This window comes from Loxodonta africana, chromosome 12, assembly GCF_030014295.1.
Source record: "Loxodonta africana isolate mLoxAfr1 chromosome 12, mLoxAfr1.hap2, whole genome shotgun sequence".
Lineage (NCBI taxonomy): Eukaryota > Metazoa > Chordata > Mammalia > Proboscidea > Elephantidae > Loxodonta > Loxodonta africana.
In genome coordinates this window covers 22,344,930-22,361,937 of record NC_087353.1, presented here as the reverse complement: position 1 = coordinate 22,361,937, position 17,008 = coordinate 22,344,930, and the positions used below count along the sequence as shown (strand labels likewise).

Genomic DNA, 17,008 nt, shown 5'->3' with positions numbered 1-17,008 from the left:
CAAAAGACTTGTCCAAGATCCCAAAGAGACGGAGTTGGGTTTTTAATTCATGAGTATCTGATCCTGAATCCTGTGTCCTTCCTGCAACACCATGCTGCTGCCTATTTCTCCAGAGCTCTATAGCCCTCCTAATGCACGGCCCATGGTGGGACAGTTCACTAGCCCTCCTGGATAAGCGCTCCCACTGCTTCCTGGCACACATGATGCCTCCCAAGTGCAGCTCCACCCCTCAATGCCAGAAGCCCTGGTCTCCCACCCAGCAGCAGCATAGGCCTGGGCACAGACCCACATACTCTGGAGGCACCTGCTGACCTGGCCGGACTCTTCATCCCAAGTAACACCAGGAAGCCAAGCAGCCGCCACCTGCAGGCTCCCAGTGCTTCCTCCAATGCCTTGGCCCAGGGAAGCACAGGACCCACCCTGCATGGCCCACCAGGGCAGACAAGTCTACCTAAAGCTGAGGGCCTTGGCAGAGCCACCAGGTTGTTCTTCACCAACTGTTGATGCTTTGGGGAATCTTTGCCATTGAAAACAGCTGAACCCAGTGCTGCTGTTAGCGAGAAGTGATCAGAGGCTGATCCTGAAGGCAAAGAGAAAGAAGGAAGAAAGCAGGGTCAGTTCACAGGAATGCCCTGTGAGCCAGGCAAGTAGGAAATTATTTTTCTTCCATTTTTACACACTAGCTATTCATTAACAAGTCTCACTGGGAGGTCAGGATTCCTGCAGTGGACATAGGGATGCCGACCAGCTGACTTATCTGCCGCACTGAGAAAACACACACACACACACATGCATACACGCCAGTAAGCATGGTCTGGGTGAAAGACAGGCCAGAGGGCACAAGTGGCCAACAGGTGAAGCTCCCTGAATTCCGGTATTGCACCGGAAACTGCCCTACCTTCTCTTTTACCTTCCAGAGTTCAGGTTTGTATCAAAGTCTGCCCAGAAGGGAGAGGGAAAGAATGACACAAAGCTTAGGCGACAGTGAGCTTCTGATGAGGGTGATGGAAAAATCTGGAATGGTTAAAGGTGATGGTTGAGCAACATGATGAACATAATGTTACTGGGCTGTAGATACGAAGACTGTTGAAATGGCAAATGATCCTTTACAAATACGTTTGCAAAATAAAATAGTTCCTCTTGAAAAAAAAAAAAAAGCCCCCAGGAAAGCTGTCATGTTTGCTATCACCCAGCTCTGGGCTGGTGACAGGCCTGGAGCTTCCCAGGTCTGAGGACAACTCTAGGGCAACCATGGTTGCTGTTATTTCTGTTGTCTGATGCTGACTGCATTGCTTAAGTCCCCCAAGTCAACCAGAATAGTCTGGAAGGCCTCAGAGTCTGTAGGGCACTCCAGAGCTGAGAGAGGCGCAAACCGCTCTGCATGGGCAAGGCAGCATGGTGAGGGGTAAAGAGCCTGGTTCTGAACCCAGACTGCCTATGCGTGAATCTCAGTTTTGCCACTTGCTGGCCATGTGAGTGTGGTTATTTACTTACCCTCCTTGTGCCTCAATTTTCTCATCCATAAAATGGAGATAATAATAGTACCAACTCTGGGCCTTGTCAGAATTACTATACGAATTAACAGAAACACATATAACAGTGCCTGCCTATGAATAGCAAGCACTAAGTAAGTTTTTGCTACCATTATATCTTATTTGATTCTTATAATCATCCTACAATTTAGACAGAAGTTTCTTTCTCAACTTTACAGATGAGAAAACAGAGGTTCAAGGAGTTTAAATGCGTTGCCCCATGTCACTGGGCTAGAAGGTGGCAGTGCTGGAACTCACAATCAATTGTTCTGACTGCAAACCTAGTGGTCTTGCCAGTCACCGAGTTGGCAGACATCCAAGGCTGCCCAAGTGCAGCACCAGTCCCAGGCAGTGAGGACCACAGCAAACGCCACGGGGAAGGGGAGGCATGGTGCCTCTGGAGGGGAGCACATTCCCAACATTGGTGCAACCCCTTTGTTAACGATTTGTGGTATACAAGGGCACTGGCTCCCTTCTCAGGGCCAATGCTCTTCTACAGACCCTTACTGCAGTGAGAATGAAAATGACCCATGACCTTCTAGAGTCCTTGAGACGGCTGGTATATACTGTGAAAACAACTATCGTGCTCATCAGGTCTCTTCAGTATGGCAAAATGCATCATTTTTGGTATCAGAAATACATGATGTCAAAATACCTGATTCCACCATTTACGGTCTATGAGACTCTATGCAAAAATTCAGCTTCTGTGAGCCTCAGTCTCCCAATCACTAAAATGGGGAAACTAAAACCAGGGTTGTTCATAGGATTAAATGGGATATATACATAAGGCTGGGGCATGCTGAGCACTTGATAAGCGGCAGCAATCTACTCTTATCTGCCCCTTCTAGCAATTCCATGCAAACACTGACTGAGTATCCATTGTGCAGGTAGCTGTGTGCTGTGAGGATGCAGAGGGAACTAATATGTGATCCTACCATCAAGGAGATGGCACCGAGTATCAAAGAGGAATGCAGAAAAACTTTTCAAATTAGTAATAAAGCATTCCGTTTTGAAAGCTGTCGCAAATTCAAGTTGAAATCTAAAGACATTGGAGAGAAAGATAACGTGACCATTGCTTATTCGGAAGGATGTTTGATTACATCATCTGCAGGCGTAGCAGCCTCTGGCGGTTCTCCATCGCCTCACCTGCCTGTTGCACTCCCATCACCATGCTTGGGTTTGCTCCAGGGATGGGCTCACTGGGGAAGGTTGCCAGAGGCCCAGAGTTCTCCAGTGGCTGGAAGAGAGAACTGGAACACATGCTGGCAGAGGCCTGCCGGCTCCTGAACTCTAAGGGAGAAAGACACATGCATGAAAACCAACCCGCTCTTCTCCAACAGTTATGAGATGATTTCCTGGGCTGGAATTTGTCCTATAGGAGAGTAAGACACATAGATAACCATACAAGGTGCTAACGCCATCCTAGTCTTTGATTCAGTATAGCCCAGGGAGGAAGGGGTATGACTCTTGGCCTGTGGCTCCAAGCCAAGGAAAGGAGGAATGAATGAGTGTGAGGAACAACCTACCTCACCATGCTCTGACTGTCAGGAGTTGGAGCAATAGTGAGCATTTGGAGGAAAGGAAAACAGATGACACGAGTGAGTCATTCAATCTCTGCCTTTAAACGTCCAGGAAAGAACAGAGTATCACTCAAAGGTGAAGGAATAATCAACGCTTTCCTCTATTTCATAAGTCATCCTCGGTCAGAAAGATTCTCAGGGGCACATCTAACCTATGAAGTTCTTGGCCATAGCAAGCGATCAAAGACACTTAACTGGCTCCTCAAGGGGAAGAACTACTGCAGCCCTGGGCCTAGAAAATGGCTGACACATAGTAGGAGCTCAAGAAATATTTACTGAATAAATCAAGGAGAAAAGAAAAGAAGGAAAAGGGTGACCGGATAGGGGGAGATGAGAACTGCCACCCGCTCACGAAGCCTCTTCTTTCAACTCATGGGGCCTGACTGACAGATTCCAGGTGACCAGACATCAATAAAAAGGGACAAGTGAGGGCAAAGGTCATCTCCCTGAGAACCCTGACAGAGACACATCCCTCAAATGGGTGTATCCCAGTGAGCACCCCAAGGTTAGGCCTCTCTGAAATCCAGCCCCCCTTCCATCTTCCCCACCATAGCTGACTGTAGCCATAAGAGATACAGGGGAAACAAAGAAGATCTGGAGTGGAGAGCCTTCTTTCCTAAAGCTTCATAAAGCTTTAGCCTAGTCACGTCTTCAGAAACCAGAAATGTGAACTTGACTTTCTGTTCAGGGTTCAGGAGCCATCAGTCAAGCCAAGCTTTCTCTAAATCAGGGTTTCTCAGCCTGAGAAATACTGACATTTTGGGCTGGATAAGCCTTTGCTGTGGGAGGCTATCCTGTCTGTGCATTGTAGGATATTTAGCAGCATCCCTGGCCTCTATTCTCTAGATGCCAGTAGCAACACCCTCCCACCCCCCCACAGCTGTGGCAACCAAAATGTCTCCAGATACAGCAAATGTCTCCCGGGGGACAAAATTGAAACTGAGTTGAAAACTGCTGCTCTAAATACTTACCACAAAGGGGCACAGCATAGTGTGGCTCCATTGTCATCAAAGAGATTCTTGTTATTTTTGTTTTTCTTGCTCTTACCTGTACCTTGAAGCTCTTATAATGTGGACCTCTGTCGGTCAACTTTTAAATGTCCCATACAATTAGTCTACCACCATAAGCTAGTTAAACATACTAAATGCAAAATAAAAAAAAAATTTTTTTTTCAAAATAGCATTGTAAATTCCACAGGTCTGGTCTGTTGCCTACAATTCAAGCCCACTAGGGAATGGTCTCTCCCCAAAGTCAGGCCAGTTAGCATCTGTGACCACTTGGAGGACAATCCACCACACACCTACACATCCTCCACCAGAGGGGGAAGCTCACCTGAGCCTTTCCAACAAATTAAAGGTCCTTTAGTTAGAGTTCCATGCGCATTACGGACCAGGTAGTACTTCAAGTGCTTCTGCTTCTTGGGCTGGGTGGTCAATTTAAGATTTATATGATGGGAAAATTCCGTGAAGTAACAGAAGCCTTTCTTTCCGCAGCCAACACAATTCCCAGAGAAACCTGGAGGACACAAACCATGAGTGTTTCCAACGGTGACTCTGGTTAAAACAGGCCAGATAACACCAACTTACCTTCAAAGTCCTTTCCAGATACAGTAAAACCTGTGAAAGCCAGAACCTGTGTACGGCAGAAACCTGTCAGAGGCGGAAAGTGCAAATATTTTTCACCTTGTCAAAGGCAGAGAACCTTCCAGACCTGGAAAAACCAGGCAGTCCTGGCAAGTTCCGGCTCTCACAGGTTTCACTGTGGTACATAATTCACCGAAACGCTTAACATCCATGCCCTATACAACCAACCAGAAACTACCACGAGGCAAAAGGCCCCATTATCTTATATTGGCCCAGAGGTCAAGATGTCCTCAACTCAAATACAAGAACTGGGATTTAGTAATAGAGATGGGCCCAGGCAAACTTGAAAGATTTCACTTTCTTAGGGGCATATTTATAAACCTGTCACCTTCTATGCAGGAGACCTGGGTTCAAGGCCCAGCCAAAGCACCTCATGTGCAGCTACCACCTGTCAGCAGAGGCTTGCGTGTTACTATGATACTGAACACGTTTCAGCGGAGCTTCCAAACTAAGACAGACTAGGAAGAAAGGCCTGGTGATCTATTTCCAAAAGCAACCACTGAAACCCCTATGGATCAAAACAGCTGGATGTGCTACCAATCAAGGGGATGGCACAGGACCCAGCAGCATTTTGTTCCATTGCACATGGGGCTGCCGTGAGTCTGAGGCCAACGCAGCAGGAACTAACTATAACAACAACAATATACAGGGAAAACCTTGTAGAATAAGAACTATCTCGTTCAGTTATTTACACGGATCAGGTGTCTGAAATAATCTTTGTCCCTATTTCCTTCCATGCTGGCCAGTTACAGAACCTCAAAGCAATGAGGCCACTGGGACTGGATGTATTAGGAAACCTCCTGAGCGTCCAAAATTCCCTCCTGGAGTCCTTTAAGCTGATCCATAAGCTGCTGACAGGAAGCCAAGAGAGCTCCACGGTGAACGGGCAGAGAACACGGCTGAGACACTGGTAAACGGTCCTGCGTGCTTACAGCCAGTGGAGTGAAGGCATCAGCTCAGAATGTGGCTGTCTCTCGGTGTCAGTGTCCTGCTGCCTAAGGCCAGGTGGCCTTTCTGGCAGCTGCTGGAGCTTCCCAACAGCTCTGAGACGCTGGTGGGGCTGCCAATATGGCGGCAATGACAAAACCCACCTCATTTGAACTATTAAAATTCAGAGAATATGCCTGAAAAGACCTTTATAAACTGCAAAGCCTATTCAAAATATGCTGATTAGAATTATTAGTTACAATAACACCCAAGAGGAACGTGCCCCTTAGAACAATCAGTTATATGAGATCAAAGGGCAACATCTGCCCAAGAGCAAAGAAAAGAAGACAGTAAGGGGCAGAAAACCAGGACAGAAGGAAATGGGGAGCCTAGGATGGAAATGGGGAGAGTGCTGACACATTGTGGGGAATGACACCAATGCCATCGAACGCTTTATGTACAAGCTATCGAATGGGAAACAATTTTGCTCTGTAAACTTTCACCTAATGCACAATAAAAAATTTTCTTAAAAAAAGGAATTATTAGTTAGTACAGGTGAAATACGATGACCTGGCTTTTCTAACAGATGACTGTTCTTGTCTAAACTCACTAAAAAAGGCCTTCATTAAGGCCTTGTTTGGCCCACTACTATGTCTGGTTTCTATGGGTACGGAGTCCTTTGATAGGGAAGACCCTGAAGCTACAGATGTTGAGACTAGTCTATTTTATCATATTTCTTGGCTGACAAGTTTTCAGAGGCCATTTCAACCTGAGCCATGAGGGCTACATGGCTCTGTGCATAATAACATAAATCCCTGAGGTCTCTGGCTAGTGTTCAAAATAACATCAGTTAGTGAAGGCTATAAACATCTCCATAGAGAAATAAAGTATCTACCTTACGGAAACCTACTGGATTCTCCCATATATTTTATTTTAAGCAAATTTAGTATTTCTCCAAAGACCTTAAAAATAAGGACAAACTTCTTGGTCTAGACACAGGACAGGTATAGGATAACTTAACCGTCTAAAATACTACTACCTCTGTACCAGAGCAAACAGATAAGGGACCAAAGAAGCCTAAAACTCAGTACTCGACATTTCCTTACTTTTGAAGGGACAGGAAGTAAACTAACATGAACAGTGAACCAGGGACGATCTTGCCATTCACTGTAGTCTACAAGGGTTACACAGGTAATCAACAGAACAACCACTCAGTCAGGAGAGCAAAGCCTTCTTTTGGGAACTCTGAGAACCAGAGATGCTACCCAATCTGTCCAATGTCACAGATACAGAAAATGTGGCATTTAATTCCAACATGAGAATTAAGTCCAGACCCGAAAGCACGGCATCCAATGCTTCCCAAATCCTCCCCAACCCTCATCTCCAGCTTTATTTCCTGTTCTTCATTCTGGTATGCTTAATTTTCAACTGGACTTCCTGGCTCTCAAACCCACCTCACTCCCACCACCCTCCTGCTTCCAGCCTCATAGTCTTCCTTCCTTAAGCCCAATCTGTTTGAGTCCTGCCCATCACTCAATGTCCAACTCAAATACTTGCTCCTTCAGAGAGCCTTCCTTTGCCCAAAGGGCTGGGTCTCTCTTTTCTCCAAACTCCAAGAGCTCTTTATATCACTCAGATGGTCCTTCCTTTTACTGAAATTCATATTTTTTCCCAAAATTATCCCTATCCTTCCAAAGGACCAGGATCCCAGTATGACTGCAGGTATGTGTGAGTTGTGTTTGTGCATATAAGTGTGTGTGTGTTGGCTAACGCCCAGCATGTAGTAGACAGTCAGTAAACATCAGAAAGAAAGAAACAAGATAACTACAAAAGTGGACATTTTAAGATTTCCATATATACTCTGAAGTATTATTCACTTGTCTCCAATCTGGGAACCTTGAGTTTATCACAGCTCAGCTGCAATCTAAGAATAAAGCCCTAAGAAATCTTCAGAGCTCCCTAGAAGGATCCTGACCTTGAGTGTTGAAAGGATGGATAAGCAAGTAACAGAACTGCAAGACCAAGGATGCTAAGAGTAATGTGCAAAGGGCAGTGCTAAGCAGGCTACACGCCTTTGTCCCAAGAGAAACATGGGCTAAGGGACCATTACTCCATTTCAGAAGCTATTCTCAGCAGTGATGGGAACCACAGACAATAAAAATCTCCTTTTTTGCAGTTCAGAAATAAAAGTGGACACCATAGGTCTCCCTGGTAGAGTAAATATTTAGGAAGTCAGCTGTTTTGCTTTGGCAAAAACTTTCTGGTCAGTAAAACTGGCTGCTTTTTGAGAGATGATCCTGGAGAGGTTGGCCCCAGGGGGTCCACCAAGAAAACCACATGACTGTTAACAAACTGGCCCTGGGGGTCAGGGAAAAATGGTTTAAGCTACCTCAGCCGAACATACGAGTAATTCTAATTTTTCAAGAAATTATTTGAAAGGTAAAAAATTTTTTCATGAGAAAGGATAAAACGATTCTTCAGAAATCCACCTTACAGCTTAACTGGTGGCCATTAAGTCAATTCTGACGCATGGCGACCCCATGTGTGTTAGAGTAGAACTGTGCTCCATAAGGTGTTCAATGGTCAATTTTTCAGAAGCAGATTGCTAGGCTTTTCTTCCATGGTACCTCTGAGTGAACTTGAACCGCTAACCTTTCAGTTAGCAGCCAAGCGTGTTAACTGTTTGCATCGCCCTTAGGGCATTAAAAAAAAATGAAATCCATTGCCTTCAAGTCAATTCCAACTCATAGCAACCCTATAGGACAGAGTAAAACTCTCCCATAGGGTGTTGACTAGTGAATTCGAACTGCTGACATTTTGGTTAGCAGCTAAGTTCTTAACCACTGAGCCACCAGGGCTCACCTGAGGGCTTAGGAGTCTATAAAGTATCTTTAGAAGACAGGCCTAGGAAGCATGGAATCTTGCCTGAATCCTAAAATTCCTGCCAGGCATGAATATCTAGAGTTGAGATCAATTATTCCTTCAATGTACTATACCATAGGAAATATTCCATAAAAATTAATCTCTTTCCAGATTCCTGGCTTTCATGGAGGTTGGGGTAACCCACACAGGCCACAGCCCGTGGGTGTCCTTTAGAACCTTGAGCTTTGAGGAAAAAAAATTGGTTCCTGAAGGTATTTTTGAGTCAAACAATGGTTCAGATAAACTAATAAGACCATTTGGATGTGGGCATTGTGCGTTTTTGAAGAATTCAGTCTGTTTTGGGAAACTGACTCCAAAGATCAGACTGGGAGCTATGTTTAGGACAAATCTGTAATTATTTTAATTAGTCTGCAAGACAGCATTGTTTGAAATACCCGTCATGTTTATAATCATACTGTCACCTGCTTGTTACACAGAAATTTCTTATCTTGAAAAAAACAGGTTCTCAGAGGAGATCGACTTCATACCTTGAGTCAGCCTTTTGCGAAAATAAGTATTTCCTCCAATGTGACTCTGCCCTGAAACTGAGGCACTTGGTCTGACTAAAATGGCTAACACAAGAGCTGGCTCAGATTTCATTTTGTCTTAGCCTCCACTTCTGCTTCTGAGAAAATGATCCATGGCTGTTAATAGGTAAACCAGGAGGAGCAGCTTGCCCTTGGGAAGAACACCTCATAGGTTTTAAACAGATTAATCGAAGCCCTCCAACAGTAAGAGGTCCATCCTGTATTATCTTGCTAATCATGAATTCTCTAATGGAAACTTGGCTGTCACATGTAAATTTTTCTATACTTTGTTTCCTCTAGACAAGCTGTGTGTGCTCCTTGTGGATATACGTTTTTGTGTGGTGGTTCCAACTATACTAGTTTAGATGATCCCTTTCCAACTGACAGTGAATTTACGTGGGCAATCTCTTGGTTAGATTCCCGGCACATGTGTGGGCAATGCGTTTCGGGAACTTTAGGATTATCTTTAGATATTCATAGTAATGATGTTAATAAATATTGGAAAGGTAATGTTAAGTTGTTACACATTGTAAAACCAGAGTTGGAAGAAAACCCAACACTCAGGGTCCAACACTCAGGGTGGAGTTGGTCATTCTGAAGAGCTTTAATTCCTACTTATGGTACATTTGAATTGGAAAAATCTTTAAGAAATTTATCACTAGGGGACAAATAGCAGAGGAAGTCGCTAATGGGATGGAAAAACAACAGCGATCTCTGACCTCATTAGCTAAGGAGGCATGAGATAACAGAACAGCCTTAGATTTTTTATTAGCCCAAGAACGTGTCGTCTGTGCTGTAGCAAATACCTCTTGTTGCATTTGGATAAATAACACAGGAGAAGAAGAACAGGATATACATAGATTTAGACAGTAAGCTACTTGGTTACACGCTTTAACACTCTTATAAACACCAGATTTACTTGGTTGGTTACCATCAAGAATAAGCACATGGGCTAGATCACTACTGCAAGGAAGAGTAATATTCCTAGTCTGCATCCTGATACTATTAGGCATAATAAAACTTACCTTCTATTGTCTTACACACTTAAAAGGCAAAAGAAGGCCTCAGGCTAAAATGTTTTCAGCAATATGATTGATGAAAACGTCACTCTTACTTAAGATGCTGGTGAAGAACCAGATGGTATCCAGTAAAAAAACAGCACTGTGAGTTTAAAGAGCCTGCCACAGCCACCATCTAGAAGCCTAAGTCCAGGTGCTAATAGTTGATGCGTTATCTCCAATTTTTGATCAAAAGGAGGGAGTGATTTAGGGGAGAACATTGGAACCATTATCCCACCCTTGGATGTGGCCCAGCTGGACCTAGACTCACAAGAACTTACTTACAAGGGCTCACAATGACACATCAACTAGGCCCTGAGGTATAAAATTAATAGCTAGGACAATCTTGGAAAACATCTTTTAGGGAACCTTTCACATAAACTGGAAACCCTGGCGGCGTAGTTGTTAAGTGCTAAGACTGCTAACCTAAAGGTCAGCAGATCAAATCTGCCAGGCACTCCTTGGAAACTATGGGGCAGTTCTACTCTGCTCTTTAGGGTCACTAGGAGTCAGAATCGACTCGACAACAATGAGTTTGGGTTTTTTTTTTGTTTTTCACACAAACTAATCAAATAGGACATATATTTTCCACTCTTATCTTTTTCTAATAGCGTTTAGTAAATAGTAAGACTTGCTGGACCAGTGAAGACCCTTCTGACTGTAGTTACTGAAACCTGTACCAATGATTATTAAGAAAGACAATTCAAAATGTAGAATTACAATGATTTGGCAGTTCTCAGCCAATCTGTGAAAAGGTGAAGCTTACAATGATTTCATTCATTTGTGGTTAAGAGCTTGGCTGCTAACCAAAAGGTCGGCAGTTCAAATCCACCAGCTGCTCTTTGGAAACCCTATGTGGCAGTTCTACTCTGTGCTATAGGGTCACTATGAGTCAGAATCAACTTGACGTCAATGAGTTTGGTTTTTTTTGTTTGTTTTTAATGTTAATATACACTGATGAGTCTATAATATTCCTTGGACTTAGGCAGACATAGCTCTGGCAGCATGCTTGTCTGTTTTCCCACTTTTGCCTATTCTGTAACATCCTTGGACTTGGACAGACATGGCTCTGGTAGCATGCTTGTCCGTTTCCCATTTCTGCCTCTTGGAACATATGCCGAAAAAAACCTTTCTTTTTGCTTTACTATTAAAAAAAACTAATCTCTCATGACCATACATAGTTACACTATGTGACATTTCTGTAGGTCTGTTTGGCAATGTTTAGAGAGCATACGCAGCCTTTGTTTAACAAACATGTACTGAATGAGTACCTGTAGTACAAGTGTGGCAGCTGCAGAACTAGGCTCTCCACTTCTTTTAGAAAGAAGGTTCCTATCCATTCCCTCCCCTTACCCTTCACTGCAATGGAGAGGGCATGAACTTGGAAATCAGACAGACCTGAGTTCAAATCCTGACTCACTAGTTGTGTGACTTTGGGCAGGTTACTTAAATTTCAGAGTTTTCCTTTCCTCATCAATAAGCAAGATGGTGATAGCTAACATTTATGGCACATTTACCATGTGCCAGACACTAGACCAAGCACTTTTTATAAGCATTCTCATTTAAACCTCATGAAACCCTATAAAACACTTAGTAGTACTGCTTACAGATAAAGGAATCGACGCACAGAGAGAGTGCTGGATTTGGGATTTGAACCATTCTGTTATACCATCTCCTCACAAAATCCTATCTTGTAGGAGCACTGTGAGGGTCAATGTGCCTGCTATGTATCTAACACCTAATAGGTGCTCAGTTAAGTGTCTTTTCTCTTTCCTCTCTCGAGGAGGCATAATCTGTATTAGAAAGATGAGCACAATACAGTTCAGGAGACTCAAGACTGACCCTAGTGAAGCAACTACATGGCCCCTCATGGTGCTGTGTGGTATGAGGGAAGTGGCTCAAGCCCTCTGGGCTTCAGTTTCTAAACCCTAAAACAAATCCTGTGTTTTCTTCCAAAATCAAAATTGTATGGTTCTACTTTGACACATCCACAGGTGGCTTCCTGCTGACTTGGTAGGTGGCCTTTGAGTAGGTGGCTTGTGGCAGGCTGGAGGAGGCCAAAGTTTATTGTTTGTACTCCTCCCTTTCGGAAAGTGGGGGCCTAACTATCCCTACCCCTGATCCTCATGGGTGGCTCTGGAAGCCCACCAGTGCCTGACCTTTCCTTCTTAAACCAGAGTCCAAGGAGGCCTCAGTGGACAGCCACCATACCAGACATGAGTTTTCACAAACCAGTCCCCCAGGCCTATCTGCTTCATCTCATGGTCTTCCCGTGAGCATGAGCACCTCCAGCCATTCACCCTATGCTCCAGAAGGCCTTGCTCTAGAGGCTGCTCCAGCACAGATGGTCATTTGGCCCAAGCCATCAACATTCTATCCAAAAACGCAAATTTTACAAGTATGTTCTCAGCACAAATAATGTTTTGAACACTCATTCAAAGCATACTTGCTAGGAAGTAAGCCAGGTGCTCTAAGGAGAACACAGATACAAATACATAGTCTCTGACTCAGGAGGAATAGATAGAACCTAAATAACCGAGTTCTTTAGGCAGTGATCTACACTAACTAGAAGTACCAGTAGCAGTTACAAGTCCACAAATTTGTGCAGCATGTTTGAGCTTATAAAGAACATCATAAACAGGCTCACTTAATCCTCAGGACCACAGGTAGGACATACCATTGCCCCCTATTCTAGGTGGAGGGCTGGGAGTTCCAAGAAAGGAAACACCCAAAGTACCTATCTCCTAAGCTGGGACTTGCTCTTCAGGAACAATGTGCTATGCAAAGAATGGAGAAAGGGGCAGAAGTAACTGAGGACAGGGATTCCAGGAAGATTTCTCGGGATGGTGGGATCTGAACTGGGCCATGAAGAAAAGGTAGGGTCTTACCTTGCTAGGATGTGCTCCTTGCTAGGATGAACTGTCACGGGCAGGCACCTGCTACACCTAGACAGCCACCCTCCCCTGCCCCTGAAAATGTATGGTGATTCCGGTAAAGAGCAGGGTCATATTTGGCTCACTGTAGCATATGATGTTTAAAACCAGAATCTAGCTTTATATCTATGTTGTGATTACAAGCTTACAAAAACCATTTCAATCCCCACATGGAAAATGGTGAATGAAAAATGTGCAAAACAAAGTAGAATATTCATTTCAGGGTGGTGGGATTTGCATGATATTTTTTCCCCTTTTTCACTTTTTAGATTTTTACCATTCTTGTCACAATACTGTTTGTGGGGGGTAAACATAGCTAAACAACCAATGAAGAAAAAACATGTCCCAAGTCACCCCCATCCCTTGATATTTTGGCCAAATTCCAACTAAAGTATAGAAATTACGTACTTGTTTCACTGAAAGTAGAGTTTCAGAAGAAACTGACATTCTCTTGTTTGCTATTCGCTACATGTCCACGAAAAGAGTGAATATGCCTGTACAAGACTATGCTCCAGGCAGCAAGTTAGAGACCCACAGCTGGAGAGGTTCATTCTCAGGAAGCAGGGAAGCCAGTGAGGAGTCACATCAGTCAGGAGAGGACCTAGGGGAGGGGTGATTACGGGCGGAACGCAGGACACATTAAGGGACAGCCAGCAGTGCAATGCTGGGAGGTTTGCAACTTTTAACTATCAGGCCACCTGGATAACCTCATAACTAGTTTCCCTGCCTCCGTTTCTCCCTTTCAGTGAAAACCAGTTATTCATCTGACTTCCAAGAGATCTTTCTAAAACCATGTGGAGACATGGCAATGATGTTATTTTAAAGCTTCCACTGTTTCTTGAAAATATAAACTGTAGGAGAAAAAAATATTTGGGAGGAAGGGCCTACAGATTAAAAGATACCTAAGAGACCTTTTTTTTTTTTTTTTTTAAGAGACATAGCAACCAAACGGATTGGGAAAATCTTATTTAAATCTTGATTCAAACAAACCAATTGTAAAAATATATATATATAAAACAAAATGTGAACATGCTAGATGTTTGATAATATTAAATAAGTATTAAATTTTTAGATATGATAAGAGTATTGGGTTTCCAACAAAAAGCCATTATCTTTCAGTAATATACACTGAAATATTTACAGATGAAATGACATGATGTCTGGTATTCGCTTCAGAATAATCCAGGAAGGGAAAAAGAAGGGGAATTTATAAATGAAACAAGATTGACTGTGCTGATAACTGTTTTGAAAACAAGGGAGAGAGAAACGGATAGACACATTATAAACAAACAAAAAAAACCCACTGCCACTGAGTAGATTCCAACTCATAACAACTCTACAGGATAGAGTAGAACTGCCCCACATAGAGTTTCCAAGAAGTATCTAGTAGATTCGAACTGCCAACATTTTGGTTAGCAGCCGAGCTCTTGACCACTGTGCTACCAGGGCTCCATATACTGTGTGATAGTAATCTACTTGCACAGTTAGAAAATTTCCATAATAAAGAGTTAAATGGCAGACACTCCCATGGCTTCCTGTGTACTGCAGCCTTTTCCAAGCTGGCCGAGGACTCACCCAGCCTCCACTCCAGCCTCTCTGCCCATGAGTCTCAAGCTCCAGCCACAGGAAGTCCTCACCATTCCTCCAATATGCCAGGCTCTTTCGTACATGTGATCCCCTCTGCCTGGAACACCCTTCCTCCTTTAGGATATGGGCACCAGGGCCAGATTATCTGGGTTCAAATTCAGATCATGCCCTTTAATAGCTGGGTGACCTTGAGTAAGTCAATTAACCTCTCTGTGCCTCCTTTTCTTCCTATATAACCGCTAGATGGTAATGACACCAGATAAAAACAATTCGCTAAGTTATTCTAAGTTACTTATAACAGTTCTGGCACATGATAAGTGCTCAATAAACATTAGATGATATCAGTCATTTTATTGCCGTTACTGTTGCTGCTATTGTTCTCCAACTGGCGAAATTCCACTCATTTTTCAGGGCCCATCTCAAACACCACATCCTCTGAAACACCTTTCCCTTCACTGACTGGTGCCTCCTTCAGTATCCCCATCATTTTCAAACCCTCTGTTCTAGCATGTTGCCAAAGATTTCTGATTACACAGTTCGTTGTGAATCTCAGGGTCGATTCTTTGTTGGCCTGAGTTTTCCCCACCACACAGTGAGCTCCCGGAGGGAAGCACTATATCCTATTTAGCTTTGGGGCCCCAAGTCATAGCTTACGGCCCAGGCTTCAGTTTGGCTTATACGTTCAATAAATGCTTGCTTAATTATTTGCTGGCTGAAGGGACAAAGGCCTCATTTACTCCCTTCTACAAAAGGAAGCTTCTAGTTAGATGTTTCTCTTTTCTCTTACACATTAGCTATCAGCCAATTTAGATGAATTACCATCAAAAAACTGAAACACACACCTAGAATTTAATCTTTTGGCTTCCTCAGACAAAATCTCTCAGTTGATTCAAAGTCATAGAACAAAAGGTGAGCCTGACTCAAGCCATGGTATTTTCAATCACCTCATATGTACGGGAAAGCTAGACAATGAATAAAGAAGACTGAAGAAGAACTGATGCCTTTGAATTACGGTGTTGATGAAGAATATTTGAATATACCATGGACTGCCAGAAGAACGAACAAATCTGTCTTGGAACAAGTACAGCCGTAAGGCTCCTTAAAAGCAAGGATCGCGAGACTTCGTCTCACATACTTTGGACATGTTATTAGGAAGGACCGTCCCTGGAGAAGGACATCATGTTTGGTAAAGCAGACGGTCAGCCAAAAAGAGGAAGACCCTCAGTGAGGTGCTTTGACACAGTGGATACAACAATAGGCTCAAACACTGCAACAATTGTGAGGATGGCGCAGGACCAGGCAGTGTTTCATTCTGGTGTACAGAGGGTCACCACGAGTCGGAACCAGCTCAACAGCACCTAACAACAACAAAAGAGTGCTGAACTCCGGCCTGTGGAGAGCTGCAGGAGGGGACCACCTTGCCCTGTATAGCCATCAGGGTTAATTACAGGAAACCCTAGCAGTGTTAAAGTGTGCAAGCTGAGAGCACAGTTATTCTAAAAGAAGAAAGCATTGGTTATTGCCAACCAGCCCTCGTTATCCATTTCAGGTGGCTTTTTGGCAAGCAATTAACAAAGATACTACTTCCTCCTTACCCGCTGCCTGAGGAGCTGACGCTGTTACAGGGCCAGCAGTGAATGAACTGAAAGATTCCTGTCTCTACATTTCAAGACACAGAATCTCCTTGATTTACTACCTCACGGTTCCTTTACAGTCACTAAGTAATGGAATTCAGACAAATCCCCAGACACACCCAGATCAAACACTGACCAAGTCATTAGGCGCTGTCTTCCCCAGCACATTTTTATTGTGAGTGGCCTTGATAAGTAAATTAAATCTGAGACCGAATGGCTCCGTGAGCTTCTGTGATGGAATGGATTTTTCTGGGATTATTCTTGTTTTATAGAATTAATTACAGTAAGTCCATGGACCTGCCTAAGCAGACAGTTGAGTAAAACTTTTTTCTCTGTCATTATCCCAGAGATGTGTTTGTACATCTAGTCAGCATTCCTCTGCTTCTCTTTGGAGTTTACACAAGGGTTTGCCTCTGCACTTCCCTCTTGGCAGGAACTACTTCTTTTTCTTCTCTGGTCAATCCCCACCGGCTCCCCTCCCGACCCTTCAGTGCTTCTCACATGCCTCACACATAAAATGTGCTCAGTAAATGTCCACTGAAGTCAATTTACCTGCCCAGGTTTTGAAGCTGTATCATGCATCAATCTGGAAGCTTAAAACACTGGCACACATGAATTTTTTTTTTTTTTGCCTAGAAGTTTTTCCCATAAACTCTCATAATCAA

General features: G+C 43.6%; 1 protein-coding gene across 1 annotated transcript in view; it reads right to left on the bottom strand.

Annotated features, from left to right (window-relative positions):
- GREB1 (growth regulating estrogen receptor binding 1) overlaps positions 1 to 17,008 on the bottom strand; it is a 98,223-nt gene that overhangs the window by 70,101 nt on the left and 11,114 nt on the right. Inside the window, exons 4-6 of the mRNA XM_064295037.1 lie at positions 4,445 to 4,627; positions 2,679 to 2,822; positions 452 to 580 (exon numbers count right to left, since the gene is read on the bottom strand). Coding sequence (XP_064151107.1) covers positions 452 to 580; positions 2,679 to 2,822; positions 4,445 to 4,627 — 456 coding nt within the window. The remainder of the gene's footprint in view (positions 1 to 451; positions 581 to 2,678; positions 2,823 to 4,444; positions 4,628 to 17,008) is intronic.